Source organism: Pongo abelii, chromosome 17 (genome assembly GCF_028885655.2).
Source record: "Pongo abelii isolate AG06213 chromosome 17, NHGRI_mPonAbe1-v2.0_pri, whole genome shotgun sequence".
Lineage (NCBI taxonomy): Eukaryota > Metazoa > Chordata > Mammalia > Primates > Hominidae > Pongo > Pongo abelii.
The window spans coordinates 77,761,969-77,780,911 of NC_072002.2; the positions used below are offsets into that span (position 1 = coordinate 77,761,969).

Sequence of the window (18,943 nt, forward strand, 5' to 3'; positions counted from 1 at the left end):
TCTTCTCAGACCACAGTGGAATAAAACTAGAAATTAATACCAAGAGAAACTCTCAAAACCACACAAATAGGGCTGGGTGCGGTGGCTCATGCCTGTAATCACAGCACTTTGGGAGGCCGAGGCAGGAGGCTCACGAGGTCAGGAGATCAAGACCATCCTGGCTAACACAGTGAAAGTCCCACCTCTGCTAAAAAAGAAAATACAAAAAATTAGCCGGGCATGGTGGCACGTGTCTGTAGTCCCAGCTACTTGGGAGGCTGAGGCAGGAGAATTGCTTGAACCCGGGAGGCAGAGGTTGCAGTGAGCCAAGATCACACCACTGCACTCCAGCCTGGGTGACAGAGAGAGACTCCATCTTAAAAAAAACAAACAAACAAAAAAAAAACAAAAACCATGAATACATGGAAACTAAACAGTTTGGTCCTCTGATTGACTTTGGAATAAACACAAAATTGAGGGAATTATTTAAAACAAATGAAAATAGAGACACAATATACCAAAGCCTCTGGGATACAGCAAAGGGAATGTTTATACCACTAAGTGCCTACATCAAGAAAACAGAAAAATCTCAAGTTAACAAGTAATTGTTGGACCTAAAGGAACTAGAAAAAACAGAACACACTAAACCCAGAGCTAGCAGAAGAGAAGAAATAACTAAAATCAGAGGAGAACTAAATGAAATTGAGATAAAAAAAAGAGTCAATGAAACAAAAAGTTGGTTCTTTGAAAGGATAAACAAGATGGATAGACTACTCACTAGATTAACAAAAAAAAGGGCCGGGCACAGTGGCTCATGCCTGTAATCCCAGCACTTTGGGAGGCTGAGGTGGGCGGATCATAAGGTCAAGAGTTTGAGATCAGCCTGGCCAATATGGTGAAACCCCGTCTCTAATAAAAATACAAAAAAATTAGCTGGGCATGGTGGCACATGTCTGTAATCCCAGCTACTAGGGAGGCTGAGGCAGGAGAACTGCTTGAATCCTGGAGGCGGAGGTTACAGTGAGCCAAGATGGCACCACTGCACTCCAGCCTGGGCGACAGAAAAAAAAAAAAAAAAAAAGATCCAAATAAGCACAAATTCAAAATGACAGAGATGAGATTACAGCTGATAGCACAGAAACAGAAAAGATCCTCAGAGATTACTGCAAATATCTCTATGCACACAAAGTAGAAAATCTAGAGGAAATGGATAAATCCCTGGAAACACACAGCTTCCCAAGGTTGAACCAGGAAGAAATCAAACTCCTGAACAGGCCAATAATGAGTTACAAAGTTGAGTCAATAATAAAAATCTACCAATGGAAAAGAAAGCCCTGGAGCAGGTGAATTCACATCCGAATTCTACCAGACATAACAAAGAAGGGCTGGTACCAATCTTATTGAAACTGTTCCAAAAAGTTGAGGAGGCAGGATTCCTCCCTAACTCATTCTATGAAACCAGTATCATCCTGATACCAAAATCTGACAAGGATACAACAAAAAAGGAAAATAACAAGCCAATATCTCTGGTGAACATAGACACAAAAATCTTCATCAAATAACTAGCCAGCTGAATTCAGCAGCATATCAAAAAGATAATTCATCATGCTCAAGAAAGCTTTATTCCTGGGATGCAAGGATGATTCAATATACACAAATCAATATATGTGATTCACCACATAAACAGAATTAAAAACAAAAACTGTATCATCTCAATAGATGTGAAAAAAGTCTTTGATTAAAATCCAGTATCCCAACATGATAAAAACTCTCAACAAACTAGGCATCAACGGAATTTACCTCAAAATAATAAGAGCCGTCTATGACAAACCCACAGCCAACATCATACTGAATGGGCAAAAGTTGAAAGTGTTCCCCCTAACACTGGAACAAGACAAGTATGCCTACTCTTCACCACTCCTATTGAACATAGTACTAAAAGTCCTAGCCAGAGCAGTCAGGCAAGAGAAAGAATAAAGGTCATCCAAATAGGAAAAGAGGAAATCAAATTATCCGTTTGTTGATGATATGATTCTATACCTAGAAAACCCTAAAAGTTCCTCCAAAAGACTCTCAGACTTGATAAACAACTTCAATAAAGTTTCAGGATTCAGAATCAGCACCCGAAATCAGTAGCATTCCTATACGCCAGTAACTTTCAAGCTGAGAACCAAATCAAGAATACAATCCCATTTACAATAGCAAAAAAATAAAATAAAATACCTAGGAATACATTTATCTGAGGAGGTGAAAGATCTCTAGAAGGAGAACTATAAGACACTGATGAAAGAAATCAGAGATGACACAAACAAGTGGAAGAACATTCCATGCTCGTGGATTGGAAGAATCAGTATCATTTAAATGGTTATACTGCCCAAACAATCTACAGGTTCAATGTAATTCCTATCAAATTACCAATGTCATTTTTCATGAAATTAGAAAAAAATTATAAAATTCATGTGGAAACACAAAAGAGCCAAATAGCCAAAACAATCCTAAGCAAAAAGAACAAAGTCTTAGGCATCACATTACCTGACTTCAAGGTAATATAACTGCAAACGCTGTAGGTAATGAAAACAGCATTGAACTGTTAGAAAAAAAGACACATAGATCACAGGAACAAAATAGAGAACCTGGGAATAAAGCCATACACCTATAACCAACAGATCTTTTGACAAAGTCAACAAAAATAAACAATGAGGAAAGGACAGTCTCTTCAATAAATAGGGCTGGGAAAACTGGTTAGCCATATGCAGAAGAATGAAACTGGACCCCTACCTCCCACCATATACAAAAATTAACTCAAGATGGATTGAAAACTTAAATATAATACCTCAAAGGATACAAATCAGAGAACAAAAACTCTTCTGGACATTGGCCTGGGAAAAGAATTTATGACTAAGACCTCGAAGGCAAATGCAACAAAAACAAATATTGACAAATGGGACTTAATTAAACTAAAGCGCTTCTGCACAGCAAAAGAAACAACAGAATGAACAGACAATCTACAGAATGGGAGAAAATATTTGCAAACTATGCAACTGGCAAAGGAGAAATATCTATAAGAAACTCAAATAAGAAAGAAACAACCCCATTAAAAAGTGAGCAAAGGACATGAATAGACACTTCTCAAAAGAAAAAATTCAGGCTGCCAGCAAACATGAAAAAATGCTCAACATCACAATCATCAGAGAAATGCAAGTTACAGCCACAATGAGGTACCATCTCACACCAGTCAGAATGACTGTTAAGTCAGAATATAACACATGTTGTCAAGGATATGGAGAAAAGAGAACATACATTGTTGGTAGGAATGTAAATTAGTTCAACCCCTGTGGAAAACAGTATGAAGATTTCTCAAAGAGCTAAAAATAGAAATACCATTCCACCCAGCAATCACACTACTGAATATGTACCCAAAGGAAAAGAAATCATTTATCAAAAAGACACCTTCACTGCACTCATATGTTTATTGCAACACTATTCACAATAGCAAAGTCATGGAATCAACCTATGTACCCATTGGTGGTGAATTGGATAAAGAAAATATGGTACATATATACCATGGAATACTACACAGCCATAAAAAAGAACAAAATTATGTCCTTTGCAGCTACATGGATGCAGCTGGAGACTGTTATCCTCAGTGAATTAATACAGAAACAGAAAAATACTACACATTCTTTCTTAATACGTGGGGGCTAAACAGTGTATACACATGGCCATAAAGCTGGAAACAAGAGACACTGAGGACTCTGAAAGGGATAAGGGATATACGGTTTGAAAAACTACCTATTGGGTACCATTTGGTGGTACCCAAATATTTGGGTGATGCCTAAATGCCAGCATTACACAATTTACCCATTTAACAAACCTGCATATGTGCCTTCTGAATCTAAAATAAAATATACATGTACTTGAACTTAACTCACCCCCAAAATGGAAACAACCCAAATGTTCCTCAGCTCGTGTGGATAAACAAGGTGTAGCCATATGTGAATTATGAATTATATCTCAATAAAGCTGTTAATGAAAAAATAAGGAAAATAGTACCTCAGGTATGGAGGGATACTTCTTTAACATTATATACACACACACTTAGTCCTAAAGCCAGTTTCTTAATGGGGAAACCCCGTTGGTATTTCTACTAAGATCAGTAACAGGACAAGAAAGCCGATTATTTTCACTCTTATTCAATGTTATATTAGATATATTATTAGCCAGGTAATTAGACAAGAAAAGATCAATTAGAGGCATGAGCGTTGGGTAAAGAAGAGATAAACTATCTCTATTGCAGTTAACATGATAGTATACTTGGAAAACCCTGGAGAATCACTGATAAATGAATTCAAATAACAAAGTATTTCAATAAAGTAGCAGGGATATACAGTTAATATGCAGAAATCAAAAGTCTTTGTGTACACAAACATAGCCATTGGAAGACATACTATATTGGTAGTGAAAATCCCATTTAAAATAGCATCAAAGAAGGTTAAATACTTAGGAATAAACAAGAAATGTGCAAAAACTATATGAATAAAACGTTAAAACACTTCTGAAATTTGCAAATTTGAACAAATGAAACAATTTTCCTTGTTCTTAGATAGGACGACTTAATATTATTAAGATATCAGTTTTTTGTAGATTACTTTGCAAATTTAACACAATCATCATGTAAATACCAAAATGCTTTTATGATCAAGTTAGACAAATTGATGCTACTGTTCATATGGTTAAAAGAATCATATAAGAATAGCCAGGAAAACACTGAAAAAGTAAAACTGTTAATACAAGGGAGAGACAAACCTTACCAGACAGCTAAACATGTATGTTTTAGTTCTTTCTGCTGAGAAGAAGGCCTAGAAGTAGTGACACGCCAGTACCAGGAAGTATATCTAACATGAAGACCTTGGTTTTTGGCCGGGCGCCATGGCTCCTGCCTGTAATCCCAGCACTTTGGGAGGCCTTGGTGGGCGGATCACATGAGGTCAGGAGTTCGAGACCAGCCTGGCCAATGTGGCAAAACCCCATCCCTACTAAAAATACAAAAATTAGCCAGGCTGGTGATGCATGCCTGTAATCTCAGCTACTTGGGAGGCTGAGACAGGAGGATCACTTGAACCCAGGAGGCGGAGGTTGCAGTGAGCCGAGATTGGGCCATTGCACTCTAGCTTGGGCAACAGAGCAAGACTCCATCTCGCAAAAAAAAAAAATAAATAAATAAAATAAAATAAAAAGACTTTGCTTTTTAAGTATCATTCTTCAACAAAAGGAATCAGGTGTCCTTGGAAACAGGATTGAGTATAGGGCTAGAGCAGGCTGAATACAAGATGAGCCCAAAAGTAAAGAAATGCTCACAAAATGTTGGGAGCATGTCAAAGGATGCATAAGTCAACTTGAAGGAGCTCCCAGTGGCCACATTTGGGACAATGTGAGCAAAAAGTACACAATGATAGTAATGAATTCTATCCAGCAGAATAAAATATAAACATCGATATGACCATACTGAAATAAAACAAGTAATTAGGTAAATAAATTGGGAAAGCTCTTGCAGGATAATTCCATTTAACGAACTGTAAGTAGAGGGAATCATGAAAATAGAAAAATCATTTGGCAGACAACACAGAAATGATTGTTAACAAGCACAAATGCTAAATTAATGGGCAAAAGTATGAGAAACAGAAGAGTTTCGTAGTCTCAAATAATCTCTCCACACTTTTATTTAATTACAAAAGAAAAAATTATTACTTTGCAGTGGAGATGCTTGGCAGACACCACCTTAACCAAGTAATCAAAGTTAATATCTCCAATAATAAGACATTGGCGTCACATACATCCTGATGTGATGCCCTGAGAAGGGCACAACCTCTGTGATATTTTTGCCAAAAATGCATGACCTTACTCTAATGATGATGAAACATGAAACCTAAATTGAGAGACATTTTACAAAATATTTGTCGAGTACACTTCAAAAACATCAAGGTCATCTAAGATAATAAGACTGATTGGAGGAGAAAGGAGGACTGATAATGAAATACAACATGAAGTGTCAGCCTTGTGAAGATAGATGGAACTGTCAAAAGTACTTTATTATAAAAACAAGCAATAATAAGAAACTTGGAATGTTTACACTTCTGGAATGCTTTGGAGACAGAAATCAGAGGGTTGCCTAAAAGTAAGAGTTCTGCTGGGGTTAGACAGTTGTGACTATGTAGATTTTTAATGGTATATAAGTCCCAGTACAGATTTCCAGAAAAATCATTTTTACAATACCTGGTATGTCTACAAATAGATACATCTGTTATGGTACCAAATCCTGTGCCCTGTTTCAAAGAGAGAATTTGGCTGTAAAATTCAAGGGTGTGCTGGAAATTACTAAAAAGCAAACAAAACAAAAAAAATATAGATGAGTCAAATGGACAGAATGTGCCAAGGAGAGCAGAGCAATTGCTCAAGAAGCAGGAAATGGATTTGTCTCAATGTTGTTGCGGGTGACTTTCCAAACACTTTAGGGCAGGAGCCATATCTGTGTGTCTTTTCTCTGAGACTTTTGAACTTTATGCTGAGAGAAGTTCTTGAGTACTGTGCTATTTACTAACTTGTTTTAAGAATTGAGTTTGAAATGCTGTGCACACATGGTCTTCACATTACATGCAGGTGCCCTGCTTGACCCTCCAGCTCTTTTAGAAAAAAAGGATCTATGAAAATGTCCCCACAAAAAGGTTTTTATAATTATTTTTCAACATTTGAATTTTGGAGATACATGATAGAAAACTGTGGACTTGAGACTGATGAAATCCGAGTTTTATTTCTGTCTCTGCCACTAGTTACTATTGAGCCATTGCCAAATAATGTTACTTTCTCAGCTTTGAGTTCTGTCTTCTGTGAAATATGAGAGGATATATTTCTGGGATGATGGAAAAATCAAATGAGATAGAAAATAGTGGCCAGGTGCAGTGGCTCACACCTGTAATCCCAGCACTTTGGGAGGCCGAGGCAGGTGGGTCCCTTGAAGTCAGGAGTTCGAGACCAGCCTGGCCAACATGGTGAAACCCTGTCTCTACTAAAAATACAAAAATTACCTGGGCATGGTGGTGCATGCCTGTAATCCCAGCTACTTGGGAGGCTAAGGTGGGAGAATCGCTTGAACCTGGGAGGTGGAGGTTGCTGTGAGCCAAATGCCACTGCACTCCAGCCTGGGCAACAGAGCAAGACTGTCAAAAAAGAAAAAAAAAAAAGAAGAAGGAAGAAAGATCTGTGGTATCTACAAAGTACCTTACAAATGAAAAGAAAACAGTCATATGTTACTGCTTTTTCTCTAATTAGAAGAGGATTGCATAGTGAAAAATGTTATATGGATGAAGCATGAAACAGCTGTTGGCACATTAAACCATCTTTTTATAGTATACTTATTACAAAATTCTGTAAGGAAGAAGCTTGAGGATAGTTATCACATCATAGAGAGTTGAGACCTGACTCAGCCCTTTTAAGAATTTAGCTTTTTTGCAAGGTTGAAAGCAGAGAGTGGGGTTCTGGAGCCTATTTATTTACTAAAATTGTTATCCATCCTGGAGAAACTTCGCAAAACTAAAGTATTGGTTCATTCTGGTGGAAGGATGAAATGTAGACTGTTAAACCAATTTAAGTTGTCTCCTGCTGAAACATTGTGAGGTTTTAGGAAGAATGGCTTAAGTGAATGGGTATTGAATTTAATTTTCCTGATACTATGATAATAAAAAATATTTTTAGTCCAATTGTTTGCTCTTTGACTGTTAACCAGCAAGGTGATTAAGTCAGACTTTATGCAGTTCAGATGATATCCTTTGGAACCACTTCATGTGGTTTCAACTAACTAGTTTCATTTCTTGGAGGTGGATGATGCTGGCAGTTTCCCCTTTAATTTTGCATAAAAGGTATATAGTTCCTTAATTACAGACAACTTTCAAAAAGATGAGAGGATAAATCTTTGAGGAAATCACTTTCTTCCCGTTATTCAGATGCCATGAGGGGTTTTTTAAGTCGCTTGGCAGCTTTCTAGATGAGCATTCACTTGTCTGTTTTTAAAACATTCCCTCATTTTCTGGCCTAAAAAATATGCAAACATGAATTCACTTTGTTTTATCCCGTGTGTGTGTGTGTGTGTGTGTGTGTGTGTGTGTGTGTGTGTGTGTGTGTGTGTAACTACATATTTCCTAGAGAATTCTATTTTTGTCTTTTTTCTTTCTTTTCTTTTTCTTTTTTTTTTTTTGAGCCAGAGTTTTGCTCTTGTTGCCCAGGCTAGAGCACAATGGTGCAGTCTTGGCTCACTGCAACCTCTGCCTCCTGGGTTCAAGTGATTCTGCTGCCTCACCCTCCCGAGTAGCTGGGATTACAGGTGCCTGCCACCACACCCAGCTAATATTTGTATTTTTAGTAGAGAGGGGGGGTTTCACCACGTTGGCCAGGCTGGTCTCGAACTCCTGACCTCAGGTGATCCACCCGCCTCAGCCACCCAAAGTGCTGGGATTACAGGTGTGAGCCACTGCGCCCAGCTGAGAATTCTATTTTAATGAAATTGTTTTATATAGTTTCCCAGCCAACACTAGTCCATGATATTTTAGGGCAATAAAATTTATTTCTTAGGTTGTAATTTATTCTAATGCTACACTAAAGAAATTCTTAACAGGAAATTAGGTGGTCTAAATGGGATCTGAAGAAACAGACTCATAAAAATACTCTAAACAGCGATGATAAACAACTATGGTGCTGAAACTTGTTTCCTTCCTGGTTCAAAACCATTTCAGAAACTGCAGGAGTGACCTTTATTTCCTTCTCTGTAGCACACACGACTATAATTTCCCATGACTATTTATGGTCTGGACAGCCCTTCTCTAACTTCCTTTTTTTTTTTTTTTTTTAATGTCAACGGAATACGTGTTTCTTTAATGGAAAATGTTCTATTTTGGGGAAGCTGCTTTTCCTCAGATAAGTAATGGAGTTGGTGCTTGTGTGTTGAAGGGGTTGTACAAGATTGAAGAGTTTTAAATTAGTGTACTGAGAGCTTGAAGTGACAGTCCTGGTGAGGACTCCTAATACCCTTTTTTTTCTATCCAAGATTAAAAATAACTGTGCCTGGTATTCTGTATTCTTTTTAAGGATGATTTTATTCTTTTTTTTTTTTTTTTTTTTTTTTTTTTAAACAGATGGCAGAATAGTCCTGAATTGAACGGTGAAAGTTTCAAACCAAAGTGATTGAAATGAGGGAATAGTGTGGCTCATCAACAGAGTTGATCTGGGGGCCAGGGGGAGGCATGGGAGATTTGACCCTTCTAACTCTTGTAGGCAAGTGCTATGTACTGAGCACTGTCTCTTTCCCACCTGCTGCAGCTGCACAGTTGGACATTCGTCATGAATCAGGAGGGTCATCTCTGACTCCTGAGTGTGACACAGTCCATCCCTTTGGAGTGATTTGAAACCTGATCACAGCAAGGATTTGTTGCCATTCCCCAGCTTTGCATTGTGCATTTAACTACATTTCACAATCACCGTGGAGGATTTTTTTTAAATTGTTTTTGACAATTTTACTTATCTTAGTTATAAAACCATTCTTTATATTTTATCCACTTCTCTTTTTCTTTCTTTTTTTTTTTTTTTTGAGATGAAATCTTGCTCTGTCGCCCAGGCTGGAGTACAGTGGCACGATCTCTGCTCACTGCAAGCTCTGCCTCCTGGGTTTACGCCATTCTCCTGCCTCAGCCTCCTGAGTAACTGGGACTACAGGCGCCTGCCACCACGCCCGGCTAATTTTTTGTATGTTTAGTAGAGACAGGGTTTCACCATTTAAGCCAGGATGGTCTCTATCTCCTGACCTCGTGATCCGCCCGCCTTGGCCTCCCAAAGTGCTGGGATTACAGGCGTGAGCCACCGTGCCTGGCCTTTATCTGCTTTTCACTCTAGCATCTGGAAAGTGTGGCAGCAGTATATTATCTTGTTTGTTTGTTTTAAGGTAAAATTTATTTAAGTACAATATAAATACAGAAAAGTGGCCAGATCATAAGTGTAGCACTTGATGCATCGTCTCAAAGTGAGCACGCTTGTGTAATGAGCACCTGCACTAAGAAACAGAACATTACAATATTCGAAACGTTACACGCCGTCTCCTGGATACTGCCTCCTTTCCCTCCCCACCTAAGAGTTACGGCCATCCTGACTTCTGTTACTACAGAGTAATTTTGCCTGACTTTGAACTTTGTATAGTTATGGGATCATGCAGTGGGTCTCCTCTTGTATCTGGCTTCTTTTGGTCATTATGTGTTTGTGAGATTCATCCTGTTGATACGTGTTGTTTTAGTTCTTTATTCTCATTGCTACATCATATTATGTTGTTTTAATAGAGAGCAAATTATCTCCTGCACTTGTGAAAGTCAGTAAAATGTGCTTTGGACCTTATACTGAAGAGGACTCAAGTCACTATGTGATTTAGTTGCATTGTGATCTAATACCTGTTTTATTACTATAAGAACCATTTATTAATTATTTATTTATTCACCTAATTTTTATAGAGACAGGATCTTGCTTTGTTGCCCAGGCTGGTCTCAAACTCCTGGCATCCTCCTGCTTTAGCAAAAACTTTTGATTACAAAATAGGAAACTGTTTTTCTCTTCCTTAAGTCAGAATATTAACTTTACCATATCACTTTCTCTTCCACTCCCCGCCAACTATGAAAATAATTGCTTCCTCTTACCTTTGTGCTTCCCTAAAAATTGGTTGTATCTCTGTATTTAATACATATAGATAGCTATTGTGTTCATCATAGTTAGTGGATCACAGATACAAATACTTGGTAATTGAACTCCTTGAAGCCAGGGCTTGTCTTTTCAATTCATGTTTCTGATGCCAGCTTCTAATATGCCTGGTATCAAAGCTTTTAGGTTTCTTGAGGGTTTTTGTGACTTTTCAATGGCGTTTTGTTGCATTTTGTCATTGTAGCCTGAGATTCCTGAATGCATCTGCGAACAAATTGGAAAGCCTTCCTCCAGCCACGCTTTCCGAAGAGACAAACAGTATCTTACAAGAGTTGTATTTGACAAATAACAGCCTCACAGACAAATGTGTGCCCTTGTTAACGGGACACCCCCATTTGAAGATCCTTCACATGGCCTATAACCGACTTCAGAGTTTTCCAGCAAGGTAAAGGACAGTTGTAAAGCTGCGTTCTGAATTGCATTTCTCAAAGTGTATTCATAGAAAGGTGAAGGCTGAAATATTTATTTCCCAGGTGATGTCAAGTTTGTTTGCTTGTTCCTGCTCCATTCACGGTTTCCTTTATGTAAGCTATGATGACATTTCCCTAAAGAGAAGTAGATTGGTTTTCCTCATATGTGTCCAAAGACCTAATCACAAGAATGTTCTTAAGATTTTGAAATAAAATGTGTTGTTTAGCAGGTATGTTTTTTCTTTTACTTCTTTTTAACCAGTCAGATTAATTTTTTAAAAAACCATTATCCTAGAGCCAGGTGTGGCGGTACGTGCCTGTAGTCGCAGCTACTCGGGAGGCTGACATGGGAGGGTCACTTGAGCTCAAGAATTCGAGACCAGCCTGAGCAACATAGTGAGACCCTATCTATTAAAAAATAAAGTAAATAATAAAGTTTCTAAAAACATTAACCTAATAGGGTATGTGGGAATTAGAATGTAAACCAGGAACCTGAAAATCCTTCATTATCTACCAACCTTTATATTCATATTCATGATGTACAGAGCAGTGGCAGACTCTACTACCATAAAAACTGTAACATTGCAAATTATGGCTCTCAAAATAGTCCATTTTTAATTTGTTTTTACTTTAATTTCTAATTTTCGGGGAGTGGTGACATTATATCTAGCTTTGAGTGAATCTGCGCACTGAGCCTGCCGTGAAGATTTACCCTGTTTCCATTTCATTGGCTTTTATCCATGTAACAAGTTAGGGCTTGAACACACACCCACGCATCAAAGAAGCAAACGCTAACCCTTCTGGTATTCTGCTTGGTAACTGCAACTCAGCGTTGGGGCCAAATCAAAACACTATCATAGCCTCCCTCTGCTGCCTTCAGGGCTACCAGTCTGTTCAAACCCTTGCTGAAGAAGGAAGGCCCATGTATATGTTGACTTAAAGTATTGCTCTGTTTTTGGTGTAATGAAATATTTACTTTCCTCCTCAGTTGATATTAATAATTAAACTATTTTATGCTTGCTTCCATCTACTTCTACTTCACTATGGAATGGGGAAATGATATTTTTGGAAAAAACCATGATAATCACATAACAGCAACCTATCTGAAAGGGCTCATTGTCTTCTTTCAGATGATGAATGTCTAAACCCTGCAGAGGAAGGGATCATCAGCTCTAATTCTGAGGATATACCCCCAGTGACCCGTGCCAGGTGTAATCACCCACCCTAAGTGCAGAGAAACTTTTAACACACCTTGTAAAAAATCCATCTAGGAATGAATTCTGTCTCCCTGTGGTTGTGATGCGGCTCAGTAGCTCCCCTGCAAACCAGAGCACCTTAAGAGCTGGGTCTGTGACCTTGCTGCCTCCCTCAGCCTCACATCTCACACAAGGCCCACACTTAAATGATTGCTGAATTAAAGAGCGGGACCACCATCTAGTCATTTTATCTTCACATCTTTTGCCACCTTTTTTTTATGTGGCGGGTTGGAAATTTCTGACTTTTTCTTTTGGGGGCCTGTTTTCTGTGCTTTTAATCATTTTTCATGCACCATTACCCATTAGTTTCAAGGCACAAGGGCTGGCATCTGCTTCTGGTGAGTGTTCAGGAAGCTTACAATCATGGCAGAAGGTGAAGGGGAGCCATGTGTCACATGGTGAGAGAGGGGCAAAAGAGATGCCAGGGTCTTGCGTGAATGCACAGCGTGTGAATTCTCTGATTACCATGGGAAGGGCATCAAGCCATTCAAGTGGTATCTGCCCCCATGACCAAAACACTTCCCACTGGGCCCCACCTCTAACACTGGGAATCACGTTTCAACATGAAATTTGGAGGGGACAAATAATCCAAACCATATCACTATATTTCTTTCAAAATATGGTGATAACATATTTAAATAATATTCTTAGAAATTCGGGCTATCATAGATGGATTACTTCATAGTCTGTGTACGTATTGTTTGCAGTATATTCTGATACCACACTGGATGTATATGATATTAAAAGGTCTGACTTCATAAGATGAAAACTTAGTTTTTACTGCATCTTAGGCATATATTTATTTTCAAGATAAACAAGATAATCTTTATATTTGAAAGATGACAGAAAAATAATACAGTGTTTTTTTGTTAAATTGTTTAAAAGTGTATTGTGACAAATGAAACTATAACAGGTAGAAACAATACTAAAAAATGTAAACTATTATTCAGCTTATGAGTCTGAGTCACGCTAATGGGGAATCCTGTGCTTCTTGGAGTCTAGCATCAGCAGGAGTGGAAAAAGGGTCAAAAAAGTGCCAGATACTATTACAGTGATTGCAGAGGTGGAGGCATTTTTTTTTCTTTCAAATTTATAAAGAATGCAAGAAATCATGATTCTGGAATTTTTCTTTAGTTGGTTATTGTAATTATTGATGAAGATTGTAGATGAGGAGGATTGAACAATAAAAGACATTCTTAAACAGAAGTATTAAATTAATTACATTAGAACATATTATTAAGATAAGCTTGGAGAGATTCCTTCTTGGTAGATGTTTAGCAACGATTGAGAGAAATGTCTTTTGGCCCTGGTGTGAATTTGGGCTCTGCCAGAAGTCCAAGAGGTGATCCAAATGGGCTTTTAACACACCCCTTGCTCCTTACCACCACTTTGTATTCATCAGTGATGTCAGAGGAATTGGGGGAGTGAGGGTTGAAGAAAAAGCTTATCTTAATACGAACTATAGACATGCTCTCTACCTCCCCCTTGAGTTTTCAGTGCCATTACAAAGAAATCATACTCTCTGGGCTCTTTTAAGGCAGTTTTATTGGATTAGTGCTGGCTTTTGACCCATTTAAATAGTGTTTTCATTAGTGTTCAGACCAAGCTATATAGTAACGTGATTATTGCCAGGATAACTTAATTTCCACACAGCCTTTTAGGAGGAAAAGGGCATCCATTTTCCTTCTTGTTGACAATTTGAAGAGTTGAATAGTTTTTGTTCTGTAGTGAGAAAGGAGGTGTTAAAATATTTCTGTACTCCAAAATGATAGTGAAAAAATGGTCTTGTTTGTAAAAATGACTGTTACAAATGAATCCTTAAAGTCATAGCAATTTAATTCATCCTTTGATTCTCGTCATATATTATTTTCTTTTAAATTGCTTTATTTTCTCTTTTTTTTAGTAAAATGGCGAAACTGGAGGAACTTGAAGAAATTGATCTCAGTGGGAATAAGCTGAAAGCCATCCCTACAACGATCATGAATTGCAGGCGCATGCACACCGTGATTGCTCACTCCAACTGCATCGAGGTCTTTCCCGAAGTTATGCAGCTCCCAGAGATCAAGGTATGTGGTTTCATTTCATAAACTCTAAGCTTCAGGTCGGCAAAGAGCGTTGACTTCCTAACTCATCAACTCAGGACATTTGCATCTTTGTTGGATTTATTCAGAATGAAGGCTCCCATTAGCCCTTACTTCCTCCTTCCTAACCAATGGGCTACACTGTTGAGTCGGCAGAGTTAAAAAACAAAGCAAAACACTGGAGCAGGTTTTGGGAAAATTGGATTTCTAGGCTCAGTCCCTCACTTTCTGTATGACATGAGGCTACCCACATAGCCACCCTATACTTCTTTATCTGTTAATAGTTGTTCCACTTATTTCCAGGGTGGTTATGAGGCTCAAAGGATGAGGCTGGTGTAATCGCAGTTTGAAAAAGTTAGCGGTACCACTACACATCGCTCCCCACCAACTCACCTAGTTAAATAGCACACCCCACCATAGTAGCCCACTAGTGGTAATTCCCTATATAGACAAAGCATCATTGCTGTCACCAAACATTGATTTCAACGGAATGAAATTGGCAGAGCAGATATTATTGTCATTTGATAAGTAAGGACACTGAGGTGCTGAAAAGTGAAGAGATCTGTGTAAATTAAGACAGCAAATTGGTAGCAGAGGTAGTCTGCAAATCCTGACTGCTGACTTGAGGTAGACTCATGGGATGAAACCAGTTCACTAGAATGAAAGCCATGTAACAACCATGTGTTCCTATTTTGTTTCTTTTTTGGCAGGGAAATGGTACAGAAGTAAAAAGTTCTTTATATACAATGTAGTTTTTCATTTGTATCTTAGCATTTCTAGTTATCGATTTTATGCTTAATGAAAAATAATTTGGTGGTTATAGACTTGGAGCATATTCTAATCTCCTAACAGGGAACAGGAGTAGTCCAACTTAGCCATTCTTCACTTTCCAGGCACTTGCTGATATAAACCTTGTGTTTCAGATTAAGAAAGCAAATAGACATTTGAAGACATTTTAAATGGCTTGTATAACTTTTTTTTTTTTTTTTTGAGATGGAGTTTCACCCTTGTTGCCCAGGTTGGAGTACAATGGTGCAATCTTGGCTCACTGCAACCTCTGTCTTCCAGGTTTTAGCGATTCTCTCGCCGCAGCCTCCCGAGTAGCTGGGATTACAGGTGCCCGCCACCATGCCCAGCTAACTTCTGTATTTTTTTGTAGAGACAGGGTTTCACCATGTTGGCCAGGCTGGTCTTGAACTCCTGACCTCAGGTGATCCACCCGCCTTGGCCTCCAAAAGTGCTGGGATTACAAGCGTGAGCCACCACGCCCAGCTGGCTTGCATAACTTTTTATCACAACAGTTTTTACACATTTATATGGTTGAGATGTGTACAAGCCATTTTGTGTGTGTGTGTGCACGCATGTGCATGTATGCTTTAAGCCATGAAATGTTTTACTTTGGGCTTTAAGAACACTGTCTCATACATCACAGTGGCATTTTAAGATGTTTGTTACAAATTTCCAGAATTTGGCCGGGCGCGGTGGCTCACGCCAGTAATCCCAGCACTTTGGGAGGCCTAGACGGGCGGATCATGAGGTCAGGAGATTGAGACCATCCTGGCTAACATGGTGAAACCCCGTCTCTACTAAAAATATAAAAAATTAGCTGGGCATGGTGGCTCACGCCTGTAGTCCCAGCTACTCAGGAGGCTGAGGCAGGAGAATGGCATGAACCTGGGAGGCAGAGCTTGCAGTGAGCCGAGATCGCGCCACCGTACTCCAGCCTGGGCAACAGAGCGAGACTCCGTCTCAAAAAACAAACAACAACAACAAAAATTTCCAGAATTTTTACTTTCTGTATAGTAACTTTCACTTTGAGGAAGAGCCGTGGTCTGAAGGGAGACAGACCTCCAGTTGTATCCCAGCTGAAAATTCACTGCTCTGTTTCCTCGTATGTTAAAGAAAGAAAAGAATTGGTACTTCCTTTATAGTATTGTTGTGGAGATGAAATGAAATAATACATGTAAAGCATTTGAAATAGGAGTGTCACATAGGAAGAACTCCCTAAATGTTAGCCATTATTAATCAACACTTGCCCTCAATGTGGTTCATCTGTGATGTTGATTATATAGAGCAACTATTTTGGCTGAAGCTCAACAAAATCCAAGAAATTTATTACTTAAGCAAATGTTTATTTGCCTTTCAGCACAGGAAAGATGTTGTCAGCTAGACCTTCCAGGGTTTCCTCAGCTGCCCATTACTTGACACAGTGGCTGTGCCGTGCCATCTTTTACTGGGGTTGTTAAACTGGTCTCTGTGTGGTGCAGGTGAAATTCCAGCACAAGAGAAAGGGAGAGTCTCAAGATTAAACCTCCTATTTGCTGGTCTTAGTGTCTATACCTGTCTTTTAATGTTATAAACTCTTAAATGTAGATTTAGATTCTTGTTTTGGGGTTCTTTGTTTGTTTAAGTATTTGGTTTAAAATACAAATAGAGGCCGGGCTTGGTGGCTCATGCCTGTAATCCCAGCACTTTGGGAGGCTGAGGCAGGTGGATCATGGGGTCAGGAGTTCGAGACCAGCCTGGCCAACATGGTGAAACTCCATCTCTACTAAAAATACAAAAATAAGCCGGGCGTGGTGGTGGGCACCTGTAATCCCAGCTACCCAGGAAGCTGAGGCAGGAGAATCACTTGAACACGAAGGCAGAGGTTGCAGTGAGCCGAGATTGCGCCACTGCACTCCAGCCTGGGCAACAAGAGCAAAATTCCATCTCAAAAAAATAAGTAAATAAAATACAAATAGAAATTTAGGCCAGGTGTGGCAGCTCCTTGGGAGACCGAGGCAGGTGGATCACCTGAGGTCAGGCTTTCAATACCAGCCTCGCCAATATGGTGAAACACCGTCTCTACTAAAAATACAAAAATTAGCCAGGTGTGGTGGCATGTTCCTGTAGTCCCAGCTACTTGGGAGGCTGAGGCAGGAGAATCACTTGAACCCGAGAGGGGGAGGCTACAGTGAGCCGAGATCACACCAGTACACTCCAGCCTGGGTGACAGAGTGAGACTTCATCTCAAAAAAAAAGAAATGTAAATGTTTTTAGATTATAACTAGATTTTGCAAAACACAAATTTTGCTGTGTGAAAACTAATCCTCTCCTAGACTCTTGCTTGGATTCCTGGATTACAGAATCAATACCTTTGTTGCTATTGAATTCCTTCCCCTGTTGTCTTCTCTCTGTACCTGCTTTACAACTCCTTTTCAATTTTGCTTCCCGTATTTTTAAATGGTTTCCATTTTTTTGCTCTTTGATTGATTTTCCCCCCAGCTATTACACCTCAGCATTTTTCTTATGTTGACAATATCCATTCTTTCAGATTGAGCTCCTCCATTACCAGTAGATAGAAGTTTTGTTGTTGGGATTTTTTGGGGGACTGAGCAATATCAAGTATCCTTTATGTACAAACATGTAAATGTTTCATCCCTGGACAGATAGTATTCTTGAAAAAGATAGTAGTTATATTGTTTCAGAACTCTGAATTGATATTTTTATGTCATATGAGAATATTTTAAGTTGCAATATAAGTATTTATGTATATTTGAATATCTAAAAGAAAATCTTGTAAAAATTGTGCATATCTTAAATGATAAATATACCTATGAAAGTCTTCATTGTAAACTGTGCCTATTTTTATGTATTTTATGTAAACTAAGCATTTTTTAATGTAAAAGAAGTAATTTCATTTCTACGGTGATATATTCCAACCTGTATTAAAATTTTATTATTGAGTTAATAACTCTAGATTACATTCACACTGTTTCTTGAAAATGAAGTGCAGTAGGTGTTACTTGTAAAGCATCTCATAAAGGTATTAAGATCATTGCAATTTTAAAAACTTAGCAGATAATATTTCAGAAAAGATAAGATCATGGTGTATTTAACTAGCTAGTTTCACCAAGCATTGTTATCTTTTCAGACATTAAAAGAAAGTGATTATTCATAGCTTTGTTACCAAAGTTTTAAAAACAGTTATTGTTTAAAAGAGCAAACAAATCTCCATACTGAGATGTATGCTAAAATATGTTTTTAAAACACCTGAATAATTAATTATTCATGTACACCTTAAACAGACTATTTGCACCATCTAATCTTGGATAAAATTGAGCTCTGGCATTTTTTTCACTTTGATATATCTAATGAGATCTGTAAAGTGATCATCAGGTGTTAATTTCTGTATTTGGTTAGGGAGGTTATGTAAGTTATTAGTAGGAAAAATAAAATGAGTTTTTCAGAATTTTCCAGTGAGCCTGAGTGGATCATTAGTGAGGATTATTATCCTCACCTTTGTTTAGGCCTTTCGCATTGATCTTTCAGACCCCTACCACCAGTCCAATTTTGCTTGGAGCAGATTGTGTTCTCTTTTGGTTCTAAAACAGACAGACCTCCCTCTAGATACAGATTAGCTCTTGATCATCTAGTAAGCAAGATCTGA

At 38.4% G+C, this 18,943-nt stretch overlaps 1 protein-coding gene across 1 annotated transcript in view; it reads left to right on the top strand.

The window, feature by feature from the left end:
* The window catches only part of PHLPP1 (PH domain and leucine rich repeat protein phosphatase 1), a 256,881-nt gene that overhangs the window by 207,544 nt on the left and 30,394 nt on the right, over window positions 1-18,943 (top strand). The window contains exons 11-12 of the mRNA XM_002828274.5: window positions 10,949-11,149; window positions 14,334-14,496. Of these exons, the coding sequence (XP_002828320.4) occupies window positions 10,949-11,149; window positions 14,334-14,496 (364 nt within the window). The remainder of the gene's footprint in view (window positions 1-10,948; window positions 11,150-14,333; window positions 14,497-18,943) is intronic.